Source organism: Cololabis saira, chromosome 8 (genome assembly GCF_033807715.1).
Source record: "Cololabis saira isolate AMF1-May2022 chromosome 8, fColSai1.1, whole genome shotgun sequence".
NCBI lineage: Eukaryota > Metazoa > Chordata > Actinopteri > Beloniformes > Belonidae > Cololabis > Cololabis saira.
The window spans coordinates 22,866,550-22,883,938 of NC_084594.1; the positions used below are offsets into that span (position 1 = coordinate 22,866,550).

The window sequence follows — 17,389 nt, forward strand, 5'->3', positions numbered from 1 at the left end:
ACTGGGAACTTAGAAATGCTCAACTCCCACAAAGTACATCAAAGAAAACACCACAGAACAGCAGAAAACCCACTGGGTATCTTGGGCTTCTAACTCATTCCACAAAAAGGCTTTAACAGCCAACAAAAACCTCTATATTTTTCATCATATAGAACATTTGGTGAATTATACTTTGATACTTTATACTTCTTTATTTTTAGCTTTTCTGTGTTTTTAAAAAAAGCAAAAAACTTTGCATGATTTTTCCACATTGCGCAGAGGTTGAAAAAGCTTTTTTGCTGCTTCTACATGAAATAAAACCTTATTGGTGCATTTTGTGATTTAAAATATCAAAACTCCACACTGTAAGCAGTAATCCATGAAGACTCCTTTCTTCTTTTGCTCTTGAACAGAACTTCAACTTTCACCGATGCAAAATCACTCGAGTCATGCTTAAATGCTGTGCATAAAAGGAATACCTTTTTTCCACTTTGTGCAAGAAGAAATGTAATACTATTATTTATTGATCTCTGTAATTAACCTCTTAAGAAGCCAAGCCAGTAGTATGAAAAGTTGTAGAGTTCATAGACTGACCACTGGGAGCTTTCTCCAAAAGTGAGTCAATCTCCATTAAAAATGCCCCATTTACAGCAGCAGAAATGAACATATTTACAGCCTGGTTCAAAAATAGTTTTGGTCTCCATAGCTGACTTCACGCCCCCCCCCATCATCGGTTAGCATAAACTAAGTCATCTAACCTAAATTGCATAACTGTGATTGAGATAAGGTGGGATTGTTTTCCTTCCCGTTGACACAGTATGAGGAAATAGATGCTTCAAAAACACTCTTCAGAAAACCAGTGGGTGACCTCGCAGAGGGTTTCTCCAATATATACACAGTCTATGCTTCCAGCAATAATTATATTGTTAAACATGTTTTATCAGGGAATCTCACATCCTGAATGTTTTTCTCGTTGATACAACACAGAATTCTCATGAAAGAGCATTTCTTGCAAAGTAGATGGGTACTGGCCAAGCTAACCTTGGTTAAGTCGGAGGGCTTTGTGCGTTGGATTGCACTGGAATCTGTAATGAATGTCATCTGCAGTGCAAAGATTGAACACTATAAAGTGCTGCTTTTTGATTTGAATAATGTAATCTGAGGCATATAATAAGAATGAGGTAGTCTCTGCACCGGCTGTTAAAAGGTAATACTAAGAGCTGCCTTAATCCTTGTGGCATAGTACCTTTTATATTTATTTATTTTTTTATATGCAAAACTGAAGCTGTGCACCCTTCACAAAGGGGCCTGTCCACTTTCTAACAAAAACTCTGTGCTTAACAGTTTTCCTTCTTCTTTTTTTAACAAATTTGTTAAAGGTCTCCTGAATGCTGCAGGGGTTTTGGTCTTTTATAAAATAAGCAGGATGAAAACTCTCTGAATTAGCACCTTGGTTTCTTTTTCTGTTTAGTGATTTCCTATTCACCCTCCGAACGCTGTGGCTTCCGAGCTGTTAGGAAAAGGGACGGCTCTCAGTGTCATTACTTTGTGTCATATATTCTGCCGCAGACTGATTTATGAGTAGGTATATAGCGGAGCCACATTTATATGTCATCTTAAGTGTGACATGAGAGGGGAATAATTGAAATGTGTTGCTTGCCATCTAAAGTACAATACCCACTAAAAGGAAACGATATGGTAGTTTTTCTTTTTTTTCAATAAAAAGAAGATAAAAATGACAGTAATAATCATAGGCAGCTTTGGCTTCTTCAGCAAAGAGCTTGAAACTAAACCTAAACGTCCTAAGTGTCCACTGAATAGCGGATAGATGTAGTTGTTTAAAACTGCTTGATGTTTAAATCAAGTGTTATTGTTTCTAATCTGTGTCTTAGTAAAGAATATGTGGGTAGATGGAAATATTTTGAATAATTTTCCTGTGATGATATCCCTGATTACATTTGACTCATAATTTTAAATATTGTGATTTAACTATTTGGGAAACTTACTTTTATACTGACTTACTTAGTGTGTGATCTGTGAGTAGCTGTAATAAAAGACATTACTTTCTTATTCATATGATTTCTAACATACTAGTGCAATGAAAAATAATAGTTTGGGGATGAATAATCACAGAAAACATCTTATTCTGAGATGTCACATGAATGCTTCTGCTGGTGAAAAGGCTTCATCTGGTGCCAGTGCTACTGTTAGGCACTTCTTTGCCAGCGGTCAGACGCAATCTCATTTTATGGTGACTCAAATCTGATTTGAGCAAGAGACAGACAAAGCAGCTTACAAAGAATGTAAACAGAGAGAGGGGAAGCTTCAAATTGGGCCCAAAGTCTCCCAGAGAATAATTAATGTGACATTTCCCTGACATTTAGTCAGAGGTATAGCAAGCAGAGCCTGGAGAAGAGAGGAAGTAAGTAGAGATATGAGCCAGTGAGGGAGAAGAAAGACAAAGCAGAGAAAATTTGTGCAGCAAGTCTTGTTTTGTCCCAGAATATCTTGACAAATATTGCAGCAACCACTCACCTCCTTGTCCTAGCTTTGTACAGATATTAAAGCAAAGAAACTACACAGAAGAGCTATTACACACAAACAGAAACAGAAATAGACTAATGCTCAATACTCACTTTTTCAGGGATGATAAAACTGTACTTTTGTTGCTTGGTTACCATTTGTTTTGTGCTTATTTCTCACATTTACCATTTGTTTATGGGCTTTTACATTTCCATCTCTGAACCAGGAGAGCTTATGAGCTAAAAGTGAGTCTGAGTTTGAAGCTGGATCACTCAACAAGCCCACAGTTACCTATTAAAATATACCTAAGACAATACATTAGTCCTATCAGTGCTTTTAGGAGTTTGGTCTGTGGTTTCATGTTGCTCCTGTAAGCTAATTAGGAACTGATAAACTCTGTTTCTTACTGCGCGGCTATTGCTCCAGGTCTATGGCAGGCTTTACTCTTGTATACCATTTTATAAGGATGCAAAACCACAATATTTTATCAATTAACATCATGGCTAAACCTTTGTAATGTGAGCACTGGGCTTACTCATCATTGGACAGATAATGAGAGCTGTAGATTTGCAGACGAATAATATCCAAACACAATGTGCTGTTTCATTGTTCATAGTGAATATGAAAACCCATCATGCCCTTCAAAATGATTTTCCACTGATATTTTGATGAACTGATGAATCAGAGTGAGAGAGGAAACAACAATGTATGGTTGACTTAAAGTGGTCATCTCATTTATGTATGCTACAGCACTTCCTTAGCTCCAACACAATAAGCATTGATTCTGCATGTCTTTGATTCTTACGAAGGAGACGTTTTACTGACAGACTCACAGCTCTCATCTCAGGCTGTTTGTCGGTGAGAGCTGACAGCTCTCACAAATCCTCACTCCAAAGCGTCAGCCAGCACGAATTGCTAATACTTTAATTTCCATTTCCTAGACAATGCTAGCTGCAGGCCAAATCAAGGCACGATGCTCCCCTTAAAACAGCGGTGGATAGAAATGGTGCTCTCTTTGATCCCTAATAATTATCCAGCCTTGAAGAGTGTGATCAAAGGTTTTTTTTTATGTTTAACACTATTGCGGTCTCCCAGGTTGTAGTTGCAGGTTTGGTTCTCTGAAAAGCGTGCTGAAGGGGCCAAATGTCTCTTTCGCTCATAGTATGTGTGAGCACAGAAAATAGGACTCATTGCTTTATAAAGCTTCAGGGCTAAGCATGTAATTACTCAACACGTGGCTGTTGAAAAAAATCTGAGGTCTGAGCCTATTCTACCAAAGTGTTTAAACCTGCATGCCATGTACAATTCCTTTTTTAATAAAGTGCTTGAGCAGTATGACCTCACTGCTTATCTTTGATTAATGAAAAACTTCTGTCTTTTCTTGCTTTCTTGTCATACACCATAATATATGCATATAAGCAATTTTATTTAAAAATGGTCTCCTAGTAATAAAGAGTGCATTTCACAATTCAAAATTGGCTGACTTCTTGTTTCTATGCACTGGAAACCAATATTCCAGCCAAAAAATATTGTATTCAAATGGTACACTGTGATTCAGGTTGTCACATCCAAACAACTGGCATACTGCAGAAAATATCCAAAGAAGTTGGATACTTCCAAAGAAAAGTGAAATGCATGCAACATGTATTCTTTTGAGAGCAATATGTGCTGAGTCATATTTCAATGAGCTTTTGGTTTGAGGCATTCATGTCTGTACATCTCAATGTTTTCTTGTTCTTTTTTTTTCAATATTCATTATCAATGAAGTATGATGGTTCTGCAATAAAGATAAGCTAAATAGTGTGTTGTCTAGAAATTCTGGCTGATAACAGAGATAGGCATAAGGTAATAAGTTTGATGGGGACATTAGAGGAGATACAAATAATGCTCTTAATGACATGAATTGATGTCACTGCTGAGTAAGCAATAATTGATAGTTTAACAATTGTGAAAATGGTTTCCTTTGGCTTTCGTTCACAAAAAATAAAAATAAAAATCACATCCAAAAGCGTTTTGGTGAATAATAAAAAAAGAGATCCTTCTGTGAACATGAAAAGAGCACCCAAAAGGATAATGATTGATCCATTTTGTGTGATCATAAATGGGCTTTAAAATGTTCTGTATGTGCATTCAAGACTATTTTTACATTGAATATATAAACACACTATAGCTTGTGGCTCCATTCTCAGATTTAATGGTGGATTTCAGACCTAAGGTTTTCTAGTATTGTACGGCACTACTGATGTGTTTTTGACACTGTATTTATGTTGTATTACATTCACATCTGAGATTGTTAAATTGCACATATGAAATTCTAAGTGTGAAGCATTACACTGTTTACAAAACACTGCTACATTATGTCTTGCCGCTTTTAATGTTGATGTAAAGCACTTTGAATTACCTTGTGTTGAATTGTGCTATATAAATAAACGTGCCTTGCCTTGCCTTACAGAAGCAGTGTCCCTCTGGAAGATTGCATGTTAGTATTTGTTAAACTAGCAAAGCTTCACCTCAATTAGAATAGTAAAAACTGTACATTTCCTTTACCTGGATTTCTACATCTGATTTAAGCCAGCATGCTGATGCCAGCAGATAAATTACTTACACTTTTAACTTTCAACAAAGTGGAAAATAAAGCTGCTTCCAAGTTTCCTTTATTACTTTTTTATAGATTCATATTTCAACATTGAACTATTGAACGACTAAGCTTAATCATAGCAGAAAATGTATTGAGCATGACTGTTTGTCAGGCTCCCTTGTTGAGGGGAAATTACGCTCAATTGTAGAGATCAGGTTGAGGAACCTTAAAGAGATATAGCAACATTTTGGAATTATCGTATTTATCATCAACCCCAAAGTTTAAGATTGGTGGCAAATTATTCATATTTCTTCAGTTTAACATGCTGGCAGCTTGAATATAAATAAAGTATAAAACAGGTCAATATGACTACTACCCGGAACAAGAAAAACCTTTGTTATGGAAAACCATCTTCATATTCTTTTTCAAATATGTATTTATAAAGATTCCCAAATAGAAAACTGGGATAAGTGATCTTTGCTACCTTTTACTTTTGAATGCAATAATTCACTATATTAATTTACCTCTTTCCGATAGCTTTGAAGCTGAGGGGAATTTTATTAATTTTGTCACAAATGTTGACCTGATTGTTTATCAGCAAGAGTTAATGAAGATAATCATCCTATAAAATGCATTTTATTTAGCAGACCTATGTAAATGGACAGTTGAAAGGTCTTGGTAACCAATGAGGGAAAAGGTAATGCCTCCATGTGTGTACATTTCCCTGAGTGTGCAGCTTTGTCTGTTGGCCTCTAAATAGCACACATCATTATAACACTAAGAAGATTGCTTCTCTCAATCACAGTCAGCCAACACCAGGTTTCCATGACAATTACCTTTGCTGCAACAGATGAGCTGGGCTTTTCCAGGAGATCCCAAAGTTTCTTTCGTTTGTCCGCACAGCAGGTGTTGTCAAATTCTTCTCCTTCTCTGTCTTTTAAATTGTCAGCCTCCCTTTTGAGTTCTTCATTCATTTGTTCCTTTTTCTGGTGGTACCTGGCCTGGCAACATGACTCCAGATAAATCTCATCAATGCCCCAGTAATCAAGTTCTTGACTAAATGATAGGGCGCACATTTCCTCCATCATGTGCAGCTTACCGGTGCGGTAAAAGTTCAGAATTGATGTGAATGCCCCAGGATGGCGGTCAAAGAAGTATTCATTCTCCTCGAGATTGTAGTCATCACACACCTCCATCAAGGATTCATGGGAATTGCAATCTCGTAACTTTCCCAAACGTGTTCGCGGTAACCTGTCTAAAGTTCGCCACAAAACCTCATGTGGGAGACCCCCGACATTCAGCCGGACTCTGCGGTAGCATGACTTGCTGCGAATGATGTCCACTGGTTCAGGTGGCAGTGATGATGTTGATCGGGAACCAGCTTTATTTAACTCCAAGGATTTTTCCATAGTGATTCTGAGATGAGGGAGTATACAAACATCCAGGGCTTTGGACTATAGTTGATTTTCCTTCTATTTCATCATGTTATCTAAAGGAATGATGAAAACAAAACAAAACCATTAGTATTACAAGATTTGGCCCATATCTTTGAAGCATGTCAGGAAATGTTACTACTCCTTACTGCTATAGTTCCATTTTGTATATTTTTTCCCCTCTCTTTATATGTTTTATTTTTCTACCACGAATCAACAGCAACAAACCTTTGTGAACAGATGAGGGTCACTGGGATGACTCACACATTCTGAAGGCAAGAAACACAGGCCTGACTTATTTTGCACTGCCACCAAACCAGCCATTAAGGAGCCTCATTAAAAGACACTTTAGAATTACTCTAACTGATACCCAGCAAGTGTGAGGTCAAAATGGCAATAATAGATTAAGCTGGTTTCATGTTGGGCATAAGAGCAATGGAATTTAAGACAGATCGAAATAATCATTATATCTTATTGCCCGAGCCATTTCCAAAAAAGTAATTGTTCTTTTGAGGTGACTCAAGCAGAAAAACCATCAAACAGAGTCAAACATCTCAAATAACAGGTTCACAGGGACACTATTGAAAAATAAAACAAATAGTTTTAATATTGTTCTGTCATAAACTAAACCCGAAAACACATTTTGCTGATGCTCCAATATTTGGGCTGATTTAAGTTTCGATAACAAATCTTAAACAAAGGAAAGAAAAACAATCTGGAGCATTTCTTACATGGATGATCATGGTATGGAGGGAAAATAAGGGTGGTGATCTCTTGACTCAATTAATTGGTTTGAATGTTGCGTATTTTGCCCTTTCTGTGACGCCCATGCAGAGCAGAGATGGGACGCAGGAAGCCACAGCTGTGCAAAGCGAGCGCTGTCCACTCCAGCGGTGCTGAAACACAGAGAAGCGCTGTTTCCTCCCTCAATCACTCTGAGTCCCACCTTGGGGAGAAAAGGCTGACAAGAACATCATCTTTGTATGACATAGTCCAACATTTTCTCAGCCTCCATGACAATAAAAGTCACACCAGCTGCACGTACTGTTTATTGGCGTTGTGTTTGTATAAGAATGAGTGAGAGCTCATCAACACATCTGGCCAGCAGCTGGGATCTTCTATAACTGTCGCACAAAGTTGCTAATACTTTATCACCAAACTAGGACCGGGGCTCTGAAATATGCAAAATAATATCCGTGCAAACTAAATCTTGCGATAGAATGGGGATGTGGAGACTATAATTGCCAATTTGAGAACATGCTGTAACTGGCTGAAGAAAATAAAATCTAAAAAAAAAAAAAATCCTTAATTAATTTGAAGGAGCCTCCACCGCCCTGTTTCGCCAATGCCAAGGTTTGAAAGCACATCGATTCAGCATTAAATAAATATCACTGCTGTTCTACATAGCTACAACGAGGGTGGTAATAAACAGGGTTGTAATTATCAGAAAGTGCATTTCTCATATATTTGAGAAGAGCTTCATAATGGTGAAACTGGAATGCAGTGCGCTCCTACATCTATGAGCTATTTACAAATGACTGGTTGCATATCAAAGTCCAGGGATGAAAATGAGCTTTAAAAAAAAAAAAAATACCGTGGTGGTGTTGTTGTCATCCTGCACCGCACCAAACCAGCACGTACCGCTCTGTGAACAATCAATCCGCTGCCATAAAGGAAGATGAAGCAGAAGCATCAAAAATGAAAAGAAAATAATAATTAAAAAAAAAAACTAGGAGGCGTCGATATTGGTCGATTATTGTTAGAATTTAACCCATTTCCCTGTCGTCTGCCTCCGACATGACAGAGGGCTCTTCAGCACGATCTACCGCCTACCCGCCAGTTTGCTGCTCAGCATGTCGCACCGCTGCTCCGCCACAAGATCAACAAGTACGACAGCCCGTCGACAGATACCTGTGTTTCCAGTCAGCTGTGCGAGGAGGCGCCGTATCTGTGAAGGTGGATCCATGGAAGCTCGGCTCCTTCTTCCACATCTGTTTAACTCCTTCTTCACCGCGTCCTGACTATACACATTCTGTTGGACCAGTACACTGATACAAATATTGTGCTTGATCTACTTAAAAAAAAATAAGTCAACTTTTTGCATGAGATTATTATGTAGATCAAGAAAGACTAGTCTTTGTATAAACTACTTAATTTTATGTATGTGAATAATACATTTTGCAAGTACAGTCAAACTAATTGTGTTAAGTTTACTTGCAAAATGAAGTTGACTTTAAAAAGAAAAAAAGAAAAAAAAAAGAAAAAAATAAGAAAAAAAAGAGAGAAAAAAAGGAAAAAAAGAGAAAAAAATGCAAAAATTAAGTTGACTTTACTTGCAAATGAATTTTGTACATACTAAAAATTAAGTAGTTTATACAAAGTCTTTCTTGATCTACATAAAAATCTCATGCGAAAAAGTCGCCTTAAATTATTTTTAAAGTAGATCAAACAAGATATATTTTACTGTGGTGTTCAAATAAAGCTTGTTTCATCTAAACGTTGGTCAATCTGCCCAATAGATTAAAATTGTTAAAGGAAAGGTAAATACAACAAGATCATTGCTTGTTTTTTTGTGTGTAACTGAAAAGATTGCCTGGGATTACATAAATACTGCTTGTTAAGGAAAAAATGCACAATGTCTTGTTTTTTGAACAAATGCAGATTAAATTTAAAACTAGATGTATTCATGTAAAGCAACAAACTTCACTTTTAATTGTTAATATCACAGATTTAAGTGTGTTATATTTACATGCGCTTAGATTTATTTTTTTCAGTGTATAATAGGTTACTATAAAGCGTCAAACTGCATGAAAAAAAGAAAGATGCATGGAATAGCAAAATAAGAAAATTAACCAAACTATACAATATATGGTTTATTGTGGCATAAGCAGGGCAGTAGGTTCACTCGGAAAAATGAACATTTTGTCAGCCTGAATCATTTTCTTTTCTTCTTTCTTTCCTTCCTTTATTTTGTAAAATAACATAATTTTACCATTTAAGTGCAGTTACAACATGAAGTAATCCTAGAAGTTTCCCTTATAAAGTTATGTGGGGAATTTACATCACGGCCAGTAATTAAATTATTATAAAATTAATCAATAAATTAACCAAAATATAGTACAAGAAGCTCAATTTAGTGATTATTGACCCCTTATTTTTAAAACAAAAATTCTTTAGTTGGAACAATTGTTCACATAGTTTTTTTCATATAGGAAAACAGAATATACTTTAAAGTTCTTAAAACTACACTTGCTAGTCTCATCAATAAAAAAATCTATGCAGTGAAGCAAAAGTCCAATGAGAAATGCAACATTGTCTTGGTTTTAAATTTTTATTAAATACATCACAACACACAACTTAAATACAAATACAGTTAATAGGTTGATTAAATATTAGATATATTAAAATACAATAAAATAAAAAGTGCTACACTACATTTATCAAAAATGTTTACTAATCAATAGATTTCATACAAAGTTAACTTTTCACATTTCATTCTTCGTCCTCTTCCGTCTGAGTCTGACCTGCAGATCTCCGTCTGGCTGGAGCATCCCAAAACCGTAGCGACTAGGATTAACAGCTGGAAGTTTAGCCTCAGTGTCGCACAGCTCCAGATCAAGATGGGTCAAGAGCAAGAACACAAATCTACAGGGACAAAATAGTTTAGAACAATTGGTGGATTTAAATGATTGACAGTTAAGTGGAACTTTCACACTTAATTAAATCAAGGGTTAGCTCATAAATCTTTCACCTGAGACATTATTCCACCAAACCAAAGCAAAATTGTGCATTTTGTTGGGATTGTTCTCAGTAGTCCAGCTTTAGTACATTGCCACTGGTAACAAAAATAGTCAAGAAATGGATTTGTCACAGACTTGAGATTACACAAATTGAGAGATTTTCAACAGAAAATTATTTGTTGTGATGAAACATCAAAGATAAAACCAAAATCAGACATGAGCTACATGAAGATTAGTTATTTTTTTGTTGTTCCTTGGCTGCGAGCTCAGTGATCAGTGGTCCATTTTTCTAGCACTAAAATCTGCCAAGTCTTAGCTCTCAGCTGGCAGCAGTGGAAGGTAGAAACTGGTCACTACTTGCCATTTTTCTGTGGCATACCACATTCTGTTCACTTATTAGGCCCGAGCACTTACAGTGCGAAGGCCCTATTGTATCTGTAGGAATTTTTCTTTCTTTCTTTCTTCCGACGAAAGGAGGGCTTTTTTGCCCCCCTAAACGTGCCCCAAAAGTCACCAAATTTTGTACGCAAGCCAGGCCTGGTGAAAAATTTGATATTTAATGGTTTGCATTATTGGGCGTGGCAAAATGGCTCAACAGCGCCCCCTAGAAAACTTTGTGCCTCAAGTCCCACAATATGGTTTGACGTACATGCACGGAAATCGCTACACACCTGTATCATGTCGCAAATTAAAGAAAAGTCTCTCGGCGCCATGGTCGAAACCGAACAGGAAGTCGGCCATTTTGAATGAATCGTGTAAACTTGACGCAATTTATGCCATTCCTTCAGCAGTTAATACGGCCCGAACCGTAACGTGCACCCAGGTGTGTTATACATCAAAATGTGGGTCTCCATCCTGCGACGACACGCATTACTTTTCTCAGTCAAAAGCATTACCGTGGCGACGATAGATGCCAAAAAGCGCGCCACCCCTTCATCAGATTGGTCCATATTTGATAGTTCCTACTTTCTGCCATAACTTTTGAATGGTTTGATATAAAGAGTCGTGGGTGGTGTCATCGGACTCGGTTTTGAGTCCTTGAACATAATTGGTGCAAATTAGCCCCGCCCCTTCATCTGATTTGTCAATATTTCATAGTTCCTACTTTCTGCCATAACTTTTGAATGGTTTGATATAGAGAGTCGTGGGTGGTGCCATCCGCTAAATGTCCAGGCCTGAAGAATCTACATGCACGTCATACAAGCTTCCACTGCAGCACGCCTGAATGTGCACAAGGGTGCGAGGGCCCGTTCATCCCTGCTTGCAGCTTTAATTGTCCAGCCGAGGAGTGTGGTGAAGCAGCACCACATGGTTCATAAAAGGGTAGGCATAATAAGCCTTGGCTTCAGCCTATACCTTTTCGGTGCCGTTTAAAATATTGGACTATTTTTATGTTGTATTATGTTGTATCCAAATGGACCGAACTAAAACTCAAAATCAATCAATCAAATCAATGAATTGTGTTTTGTTTTTGGTGAAAATACAGTATTTTCAGACTTAAAGCATTTTCCTGTTTTGTTTGGTGTGTGGTGTTTTTGCTTTATGTTTTCTGATTAAAATGGCTTGACCAATCTCTGTCATATGCTGAGGTCGCTCGTCTGACAGAGGTTACGATGCATGATATGTAGACATGGATTTGTACACTTACTGTCTAATGGCTGTAATAGCAAACTCCTTCCCAACGCAGCTGTTTGGCCCTGCACCCCAAGGCATGGTGTAGTACTTTAGTCCTTTTCCATTCTTGTAGAATTTATTCTTCACTGTCTTATCTTCATTTAGAAAACGATCATACTTGAACATCTGTTAAGAATAAACAGGAACAAAATATTAGATTAGTCTCTGTGCATTAAGAAAAATCTGTTTGATCTTGAGGTTCTTGAGATTTAGATTTTCCTATACTACACCTTTTATGGAAAAATTATACATATTTATTATTACTGAAGACCACTGAAGACAGAGAATAAACATTGATTAAACTGAAAATTTTAATTGTGCATTAAATTTGCTGGCATTTATTCGCTTCTATTATATGCAGTCCATCAGACTGGATAGGCTGGACTGTGCCGATCTTTTACAATATACAGTAGGGCTTAAAAATATGTAATTTAGGGCTCTCCACATCTTGAAAAGTTTTACACAAACTTTGATGCTCTATATAAGTGTATTCTAGTTCAACACATGAAGTACCTGTGGATCCTGGTGTATCTGTGGGTCCATTTGAGGGCTAAGCAAGGGAAACAGACACACTTTGTCCCCCTGTCTGAGATGGTACTCCTGTCCATTGGCCATGTGCAGGATCTTCTCTTTCACTACTTCCCTGGTCATCATTACCGCAGCGGTAAGCCGGAGGGTCTCGCTCAAAACGCTGTCTGCATAATGGAATGGACAGCAAAGTGGATGATGTCAGAAAGTTGTCATTACCCGTTCAATCAGTGCTACCCTCAGGTATAATTTGGAGAGGCACAGAAATTTGTTCTGATATGAAGATATGAAAAAGACAATCCTCATTCAATTGATTCAAAGGTCAAGCTTCAATAGTCACCGTCATTTTTTTGGTATACTGCATCATTTCAAGGATAAGGATTTGTTTTCCAGCTCATTGAAGCGATTAAAACTCAAGGCAGATTAGCTTACGTGAATAACAAAAAAGGTTGGAAGTTGCAATTACCGGTACATACCAAATACAGGTGTGCTGTGTGCATCCATTGGGTTAACAGGGATGTACTGGAGTGAAACATCCTTGAGAGAGGAAAGGCCTCTGATCTCTGACTTTACTGCCTCCATGGCCTCAGGGTGAGTGAGCAGGAAGCCAAGGACCCAAAAGGCAGCAGGTCCAGCGTTACACTGAAGAAAAAAAAGCACAGGTTCAGAACACAGAGCCTACATGAAATATTACTGACCATCATTCACTTTGATAGCATTCCAAATGTGAATTATTCTTAACGTCTCTATATTATTACTATGTGAATATGTCTGATGGGATGAGCAGTTAGTCCACAATGCAGTCATTGTGGGTGTGGTGGTGGAGGTGCTGGTGGTGGTGGGGCACACCTAAACCTGTCAGAGAGTAATTGCTGTGGGTTAAGGGAGCTGTTCTTACATCTGCACAGCACAGGTCAGCTCTCTGCTGACAGTCAGGGCAAATAGGAGCGACTGCTGGAACATCACATTGTCTTTCTGCCCTCTTAAGCTCTTCAGATCATGTGATTTAATGCCTCAAATAATGATACAAGTCTGGCTACCAAGCAGCTGCAGGGAAAGCATAATTAGAGGAAAAAGGTGGGCCATTTTGTCAAATGTGAGAGTGACCTGACACCATAACACATTAAACTGTGTTCTCTCTTACAATATGAATACATATTACATTAATCTCAGCCTATGTATAGTGTGTTGCACTCGATACGATTGATTGTTTAAAAAATGGAAAGTGCCGCAACTTCTGCATGGTGCAAATGATGTGGCTGAATTTATCCTGGAAAGACAGGAGAGGAGACTGCACACTTTAGCAACCCAGTGAAGATTTATTTAGCTCATCAAAAGTGACATTTCGAGCACATTTTGCTCTTCTTCAGACTAAATGAATTGATCTGAATTTATCCTACCATTACACTTTACCCAAAAATACACGGATGTGGCTGTAACACATGTTTTAGCCAGATTCCCTCAACCACCTCTCACTTGTCTCAAATCTAATCCCTCTGTTCTCTGAAGTGGTGTTCCAGTTTCCATCCAAAAAACAGAGAATTTGTGCTCCAATTCCCTGGCAGACATGACAGAGCGCCAACATGCTTTGGGGCTGGAGGTGTCTCCCCACGCTGGCGGAGTGCAACGTTGTTGTTGCTGGGAGACTGGCAAGTTAACCCAGGGATGAAACTATTACAGGTAAAATTGTTACACCCATGAACCATAAATGGATCATAAATAGCTCACTTTCTCCCCCATGTGGTAGCTCAGAGCAACAACGTTGCACGGCTCAGTACTTGTCTGGACTGGTGGGAAAATAAATCTGTCTTCACACTTGTGCCAATAATGCTAATGCAGTTTGCTATTGACTCTATGTGGACCTTTTGGAACTAAATAAACTATATCTGAAAAAGGTTTCACGGATAATACATAGTGTTAAAGAACATTCTGAGATGAAGGTTTGCACTTTTATTGTGTTTGAACATTATCATCATACACAGAGGCATGTTTTAAGGTTTAAGCTTGCAGGCAGCCTTTTAGCTTGCAGAGAAAAATGTTGCAATATTCCCGAGTAATGAGTGCACGAACTGAAGGGTATGGTAAGGAGTAGGCAGCTTCAACTGGCGAATGCAGTTCCTCTATATGCTGGTTACACATGCATTAGTGCACCGGCGTGGAGTTTAGGTAATGTGGAAACTGCCTGATGTGACGTGATCAAAACGGGATAATATCCCTGTGTTACAGGTTGCAGGTTGAGGCAAGTCTCTCTGAGTAAACTGCAATTGAGGAACCTACTGCTTCACAGTTCTGCACTGTTAGCTCCCTGAACAATATGGAAAGGAATTCAATCATTTATCAGGGGTGTGGAGAGTTGGTTGTTTCACTAGGTGTGCTTATGATTTGTGTAAGTGTGGTAGAATGACAATCACTGAAAGAGCTCCCACCTGCGTGGTCCACAGTTGCAACAGCAGAGCTTTTTTCTGCATGTCTGCATCTATTCCCTCTTTCTGCAGGAAGTGATGGTAACTCTGCTGCCAGGAATCAGACTCTGACCTTCCCTTCAGCCAGTGTGGGGACAGCAGCTCCCACAGACACTCCCGGGATGTGTTCACCGTTTTCTTTTCATCTGTCACCAAACCAACAGAAATGTATTAGAACTTACTGTGACTAACATATAAAGTTAGACTAAACACTATTATAAAAACCACCTAAATCTTTCATTATAGTTTAGCTTACCTCGCTTCAGGGTACGTCGAGCCAATTTGGTGAGAAGATCATCAAATTTGCGGAACTCCTTGTAGACAGCAGCGGTATTGTCTCGCCTCTCAAACAATGTCAAATATCCAGCCCTGTGAACAGTGAAATTAACAAGAAAAAAAATACTTCCTGTCTGTTACTCTGCACAGTGCAAACAATGACATCATGTCTGTCATTTTTTAAATGTGATTCATGGTATTTTTCTTCTCTAGTATTAAAATACACCATGTTACCTAAAAAGAAGACTGTAACAGAAGCTAAACAGGCCATCTTCTCTCCACTCTGAAGGGCTACAGACTTGGTGGTCACTCATCAGACTTTGAAGGTGAGCGCTCATGGAACTGCTGAGCTTCCACAGATTGAGCCCTTGAAAGTGCCTTAGAAGTGAGAATTAAAGATGTTACTGAATTTTTAATCACTCATCTAAAACTCAATTTCAGGAGCTACATAGAATGTTAAAAAAAAAAATCATTAATTACTGTTCCATCCATTTTCTCTCTGACATAGGTTTGAGCCCCAGCAGCTGCAGACCGAAGACTCTTTCTATGAGAATGCCTCGGATGCGGGTGAAGTCCAGGCATGTAGTGTCATTCAGCACACTATCAAAGGAGTTTGGGTCTAATAACACAGTCATATATTGACCAGCAACACGGACCTGCAAGAATATTATTGCATAGGTTCAAACAGTCATTTGTTATAGCCATTACCAATCCACCAACTGTCATTTGAGTTACTCTGTACTTTAGTACCCAATGTTAAATATTTTGATTTAGATGATATGGAGAATAAGACTTTATCAGGGAAATATTACTCTGTTTACTTAAAAAATACACTGCAGTGGCCTCTGCAGCACTAACTCAAATGTATTTAGAATTACATACAAAACAATTACAGGGGACTAATTCATTAGTGGAGCATTTTAGATCTCCACCTTGCTAGAGATTCTCAAGGGCTTAAAAAGAAGAATAAAATAAAACCCCTATCCTGTTCTATTAATTATATAAGGATTTTTTTTTGCAACTGTCTGTTACAAGATCAAAATGCATATATATATATATATATATATATATATATATATATATATATATATATATATATATATATATATATATATATATATATATATATATATATAGCTTTCAGGTTTTGCCAAGTTTGATATTAACTATTAATCTATATGCAAAAATCCCTGGAGCACTGAGACTCAAGCATTTGAAGCGGTTACAAGACTTACAGTGAAAATATCCCCATGCTTTTCTTTCATGCAGGTCAGGAACTTTGCAGCATCTTTTACAAATTCAAGAGCATGACCCAACCATGGAATACGTCCTTTGTCTAGAGGAGGTTCCTTTTTCTGTCTGTTAGGTACACAGAAACAAAAACAAATCAGCCGTGGGATAGTTTGCATATCTACATTTATCACATTCATAATTCTCACCCAACAGGTTTGGAGTAAACAGCATGCCACACAAAGGATCTTCTTGTCTGAGGTTAATATACATATACACACACACAAATATATAAATATGTGTAGAGAGAGACATGTTGCAAATATCTTTTATTTAAAAATTGCAACACAAATTGCTTTACAATTAACTTTGTTTGTTAAATGTACTTATGGATTAAAATAACCCCCAATGTTTTTTTGTTGATAAAATTAGAGCATTTATAAATTCTACATTGGTTTTATTTATCTCAAACCTTAAGATTCATTAAACATTTAAACACAACATTATTTAAAGCTTACTGCAATACAAAGCCAAGCTTTACCTTCTGCGAGTGGAGTAAAGGAGAACCAGTATAAGCAGTCCATTTAGAAGTAAAAGTGTTTCCAACAGCATGTCTCTTTAGGGTCTGACACCTGAGCTGCCCTCAGGATACTTCACTCTGTAGCTGCCGAGAATTTGACTTATACTGTCGCTTTGAACCAGGTTTAGTTGTAAGTCCCACTTATTAAGTGGGCGGGCCATGGAAAGGTGTGGCCAGTGTCACAAAACATTACACAACATTCTACAGTAAACTGTGAGAGATACAGAAACCACCACATCCCCATAAAGTCACACAAACCAAAAGGAATGAGAATGAACCATTTACACTGAGTAAACAAAATTCACATCAAGCTTTGGCTTTCCGAATGTTGTCAAAACGTCTTTACTTTCCGCTTGAAAAAGCCACATTCCATAAATCATAAGTCA

At 37.8% G+C, this 17,389-nt stretch overlaps 2 protein-coding genes across 3 annotated transcripts in view; both read right to left on the bottom strand.

Annotated features, from left to right (window-relative positions):
- Window positions 1–8,172, bottom strand: part of kcnb1 (potassium voltage-gated channel, Shab-related subfamily, member 1) — a 34,722-nt gene extending 26,550 nt beyond the window's left edge. Inside the window, exons 1-2 of one of the 2 annotated variants that reach the window (XM_061727283.1) lie at window positions 8,108–8,172; window positions 5,917–6,569 (exon numbers count right to left, since the gene is read on the bottom strand). In XM_061727283.1, the coding sequence (XP_061583267.1) occupies window positions 5,917–6,489 (573 nt within the window). In that variant the 5' untranslated portion in view covers window positions 6,490–6,569; window positions 8,108–8,172. Of the gene's footprint in view, window positions 1–5,916; window positions 6,570–7,244; window positions 7,458–8,107 lie in introns of those variants that run through there. The other variant, XM_061727284.1, reaches the window with a different exon arrangement.
- Window positions 8,173–9,834: 1,662 nt separating this feature from the next.
- Window positions 9,835–17,102, bottom strand: ptgis (prostaglandin I2 (prostacyclin) synthase). The gene is made up of 10 exons (XM_061728525.1): window positions 16,965–17,102; window positions 16,429–16,552; window positions 15,674–15,849; window positions 15,428–15,571; window positions 15,174–15,286; window positions 14,882–15,063; window positions 12,932–13,097; window positions 12,441–12,622; window positions 11,902–12,053; window positions 9,835–10,158 (listed from the first exon to the last, which is right to left on the bottom strand). Exons 1-10 carry the CDS (start codon window positions 17,033–17,035, stop codon window positions 9,999–10,001), a joined length of 1,470 nt encoding a protein of 489 aa, XP_061584509.1. The 5' UTR covers window positions 17,036–17,102; the 3' UTR covers window positions 9,835–9,998.
- Window positions 17,103–17,389: the final 287 nt, after the last annotated feature.

Bases quoted from the DNA above. Each gene is read 5' to 3' on its own strand.
- ptgis (XM_061728525.1), bottom strand. From the start codon at position 17,035: ATGCTGTTGGAAACACTTTTACTTCTAAATGGACTGCTTATACTGGTT. The intron at 15,287-15,427 runs GTAACATGGTGT...CACTGTTCACAG, and splicing joins TGTTACAGTCTTCTTTTTAG to GGCTGGATATTTGACATTGT. The intron at 10,159-11,901 runs GTAAGTGTACAA...TTGTCCCTGTAG, and splicing joins GCTATTACAGCCATTAGACA to ATTTGTGTTCTTGCTCTTGA.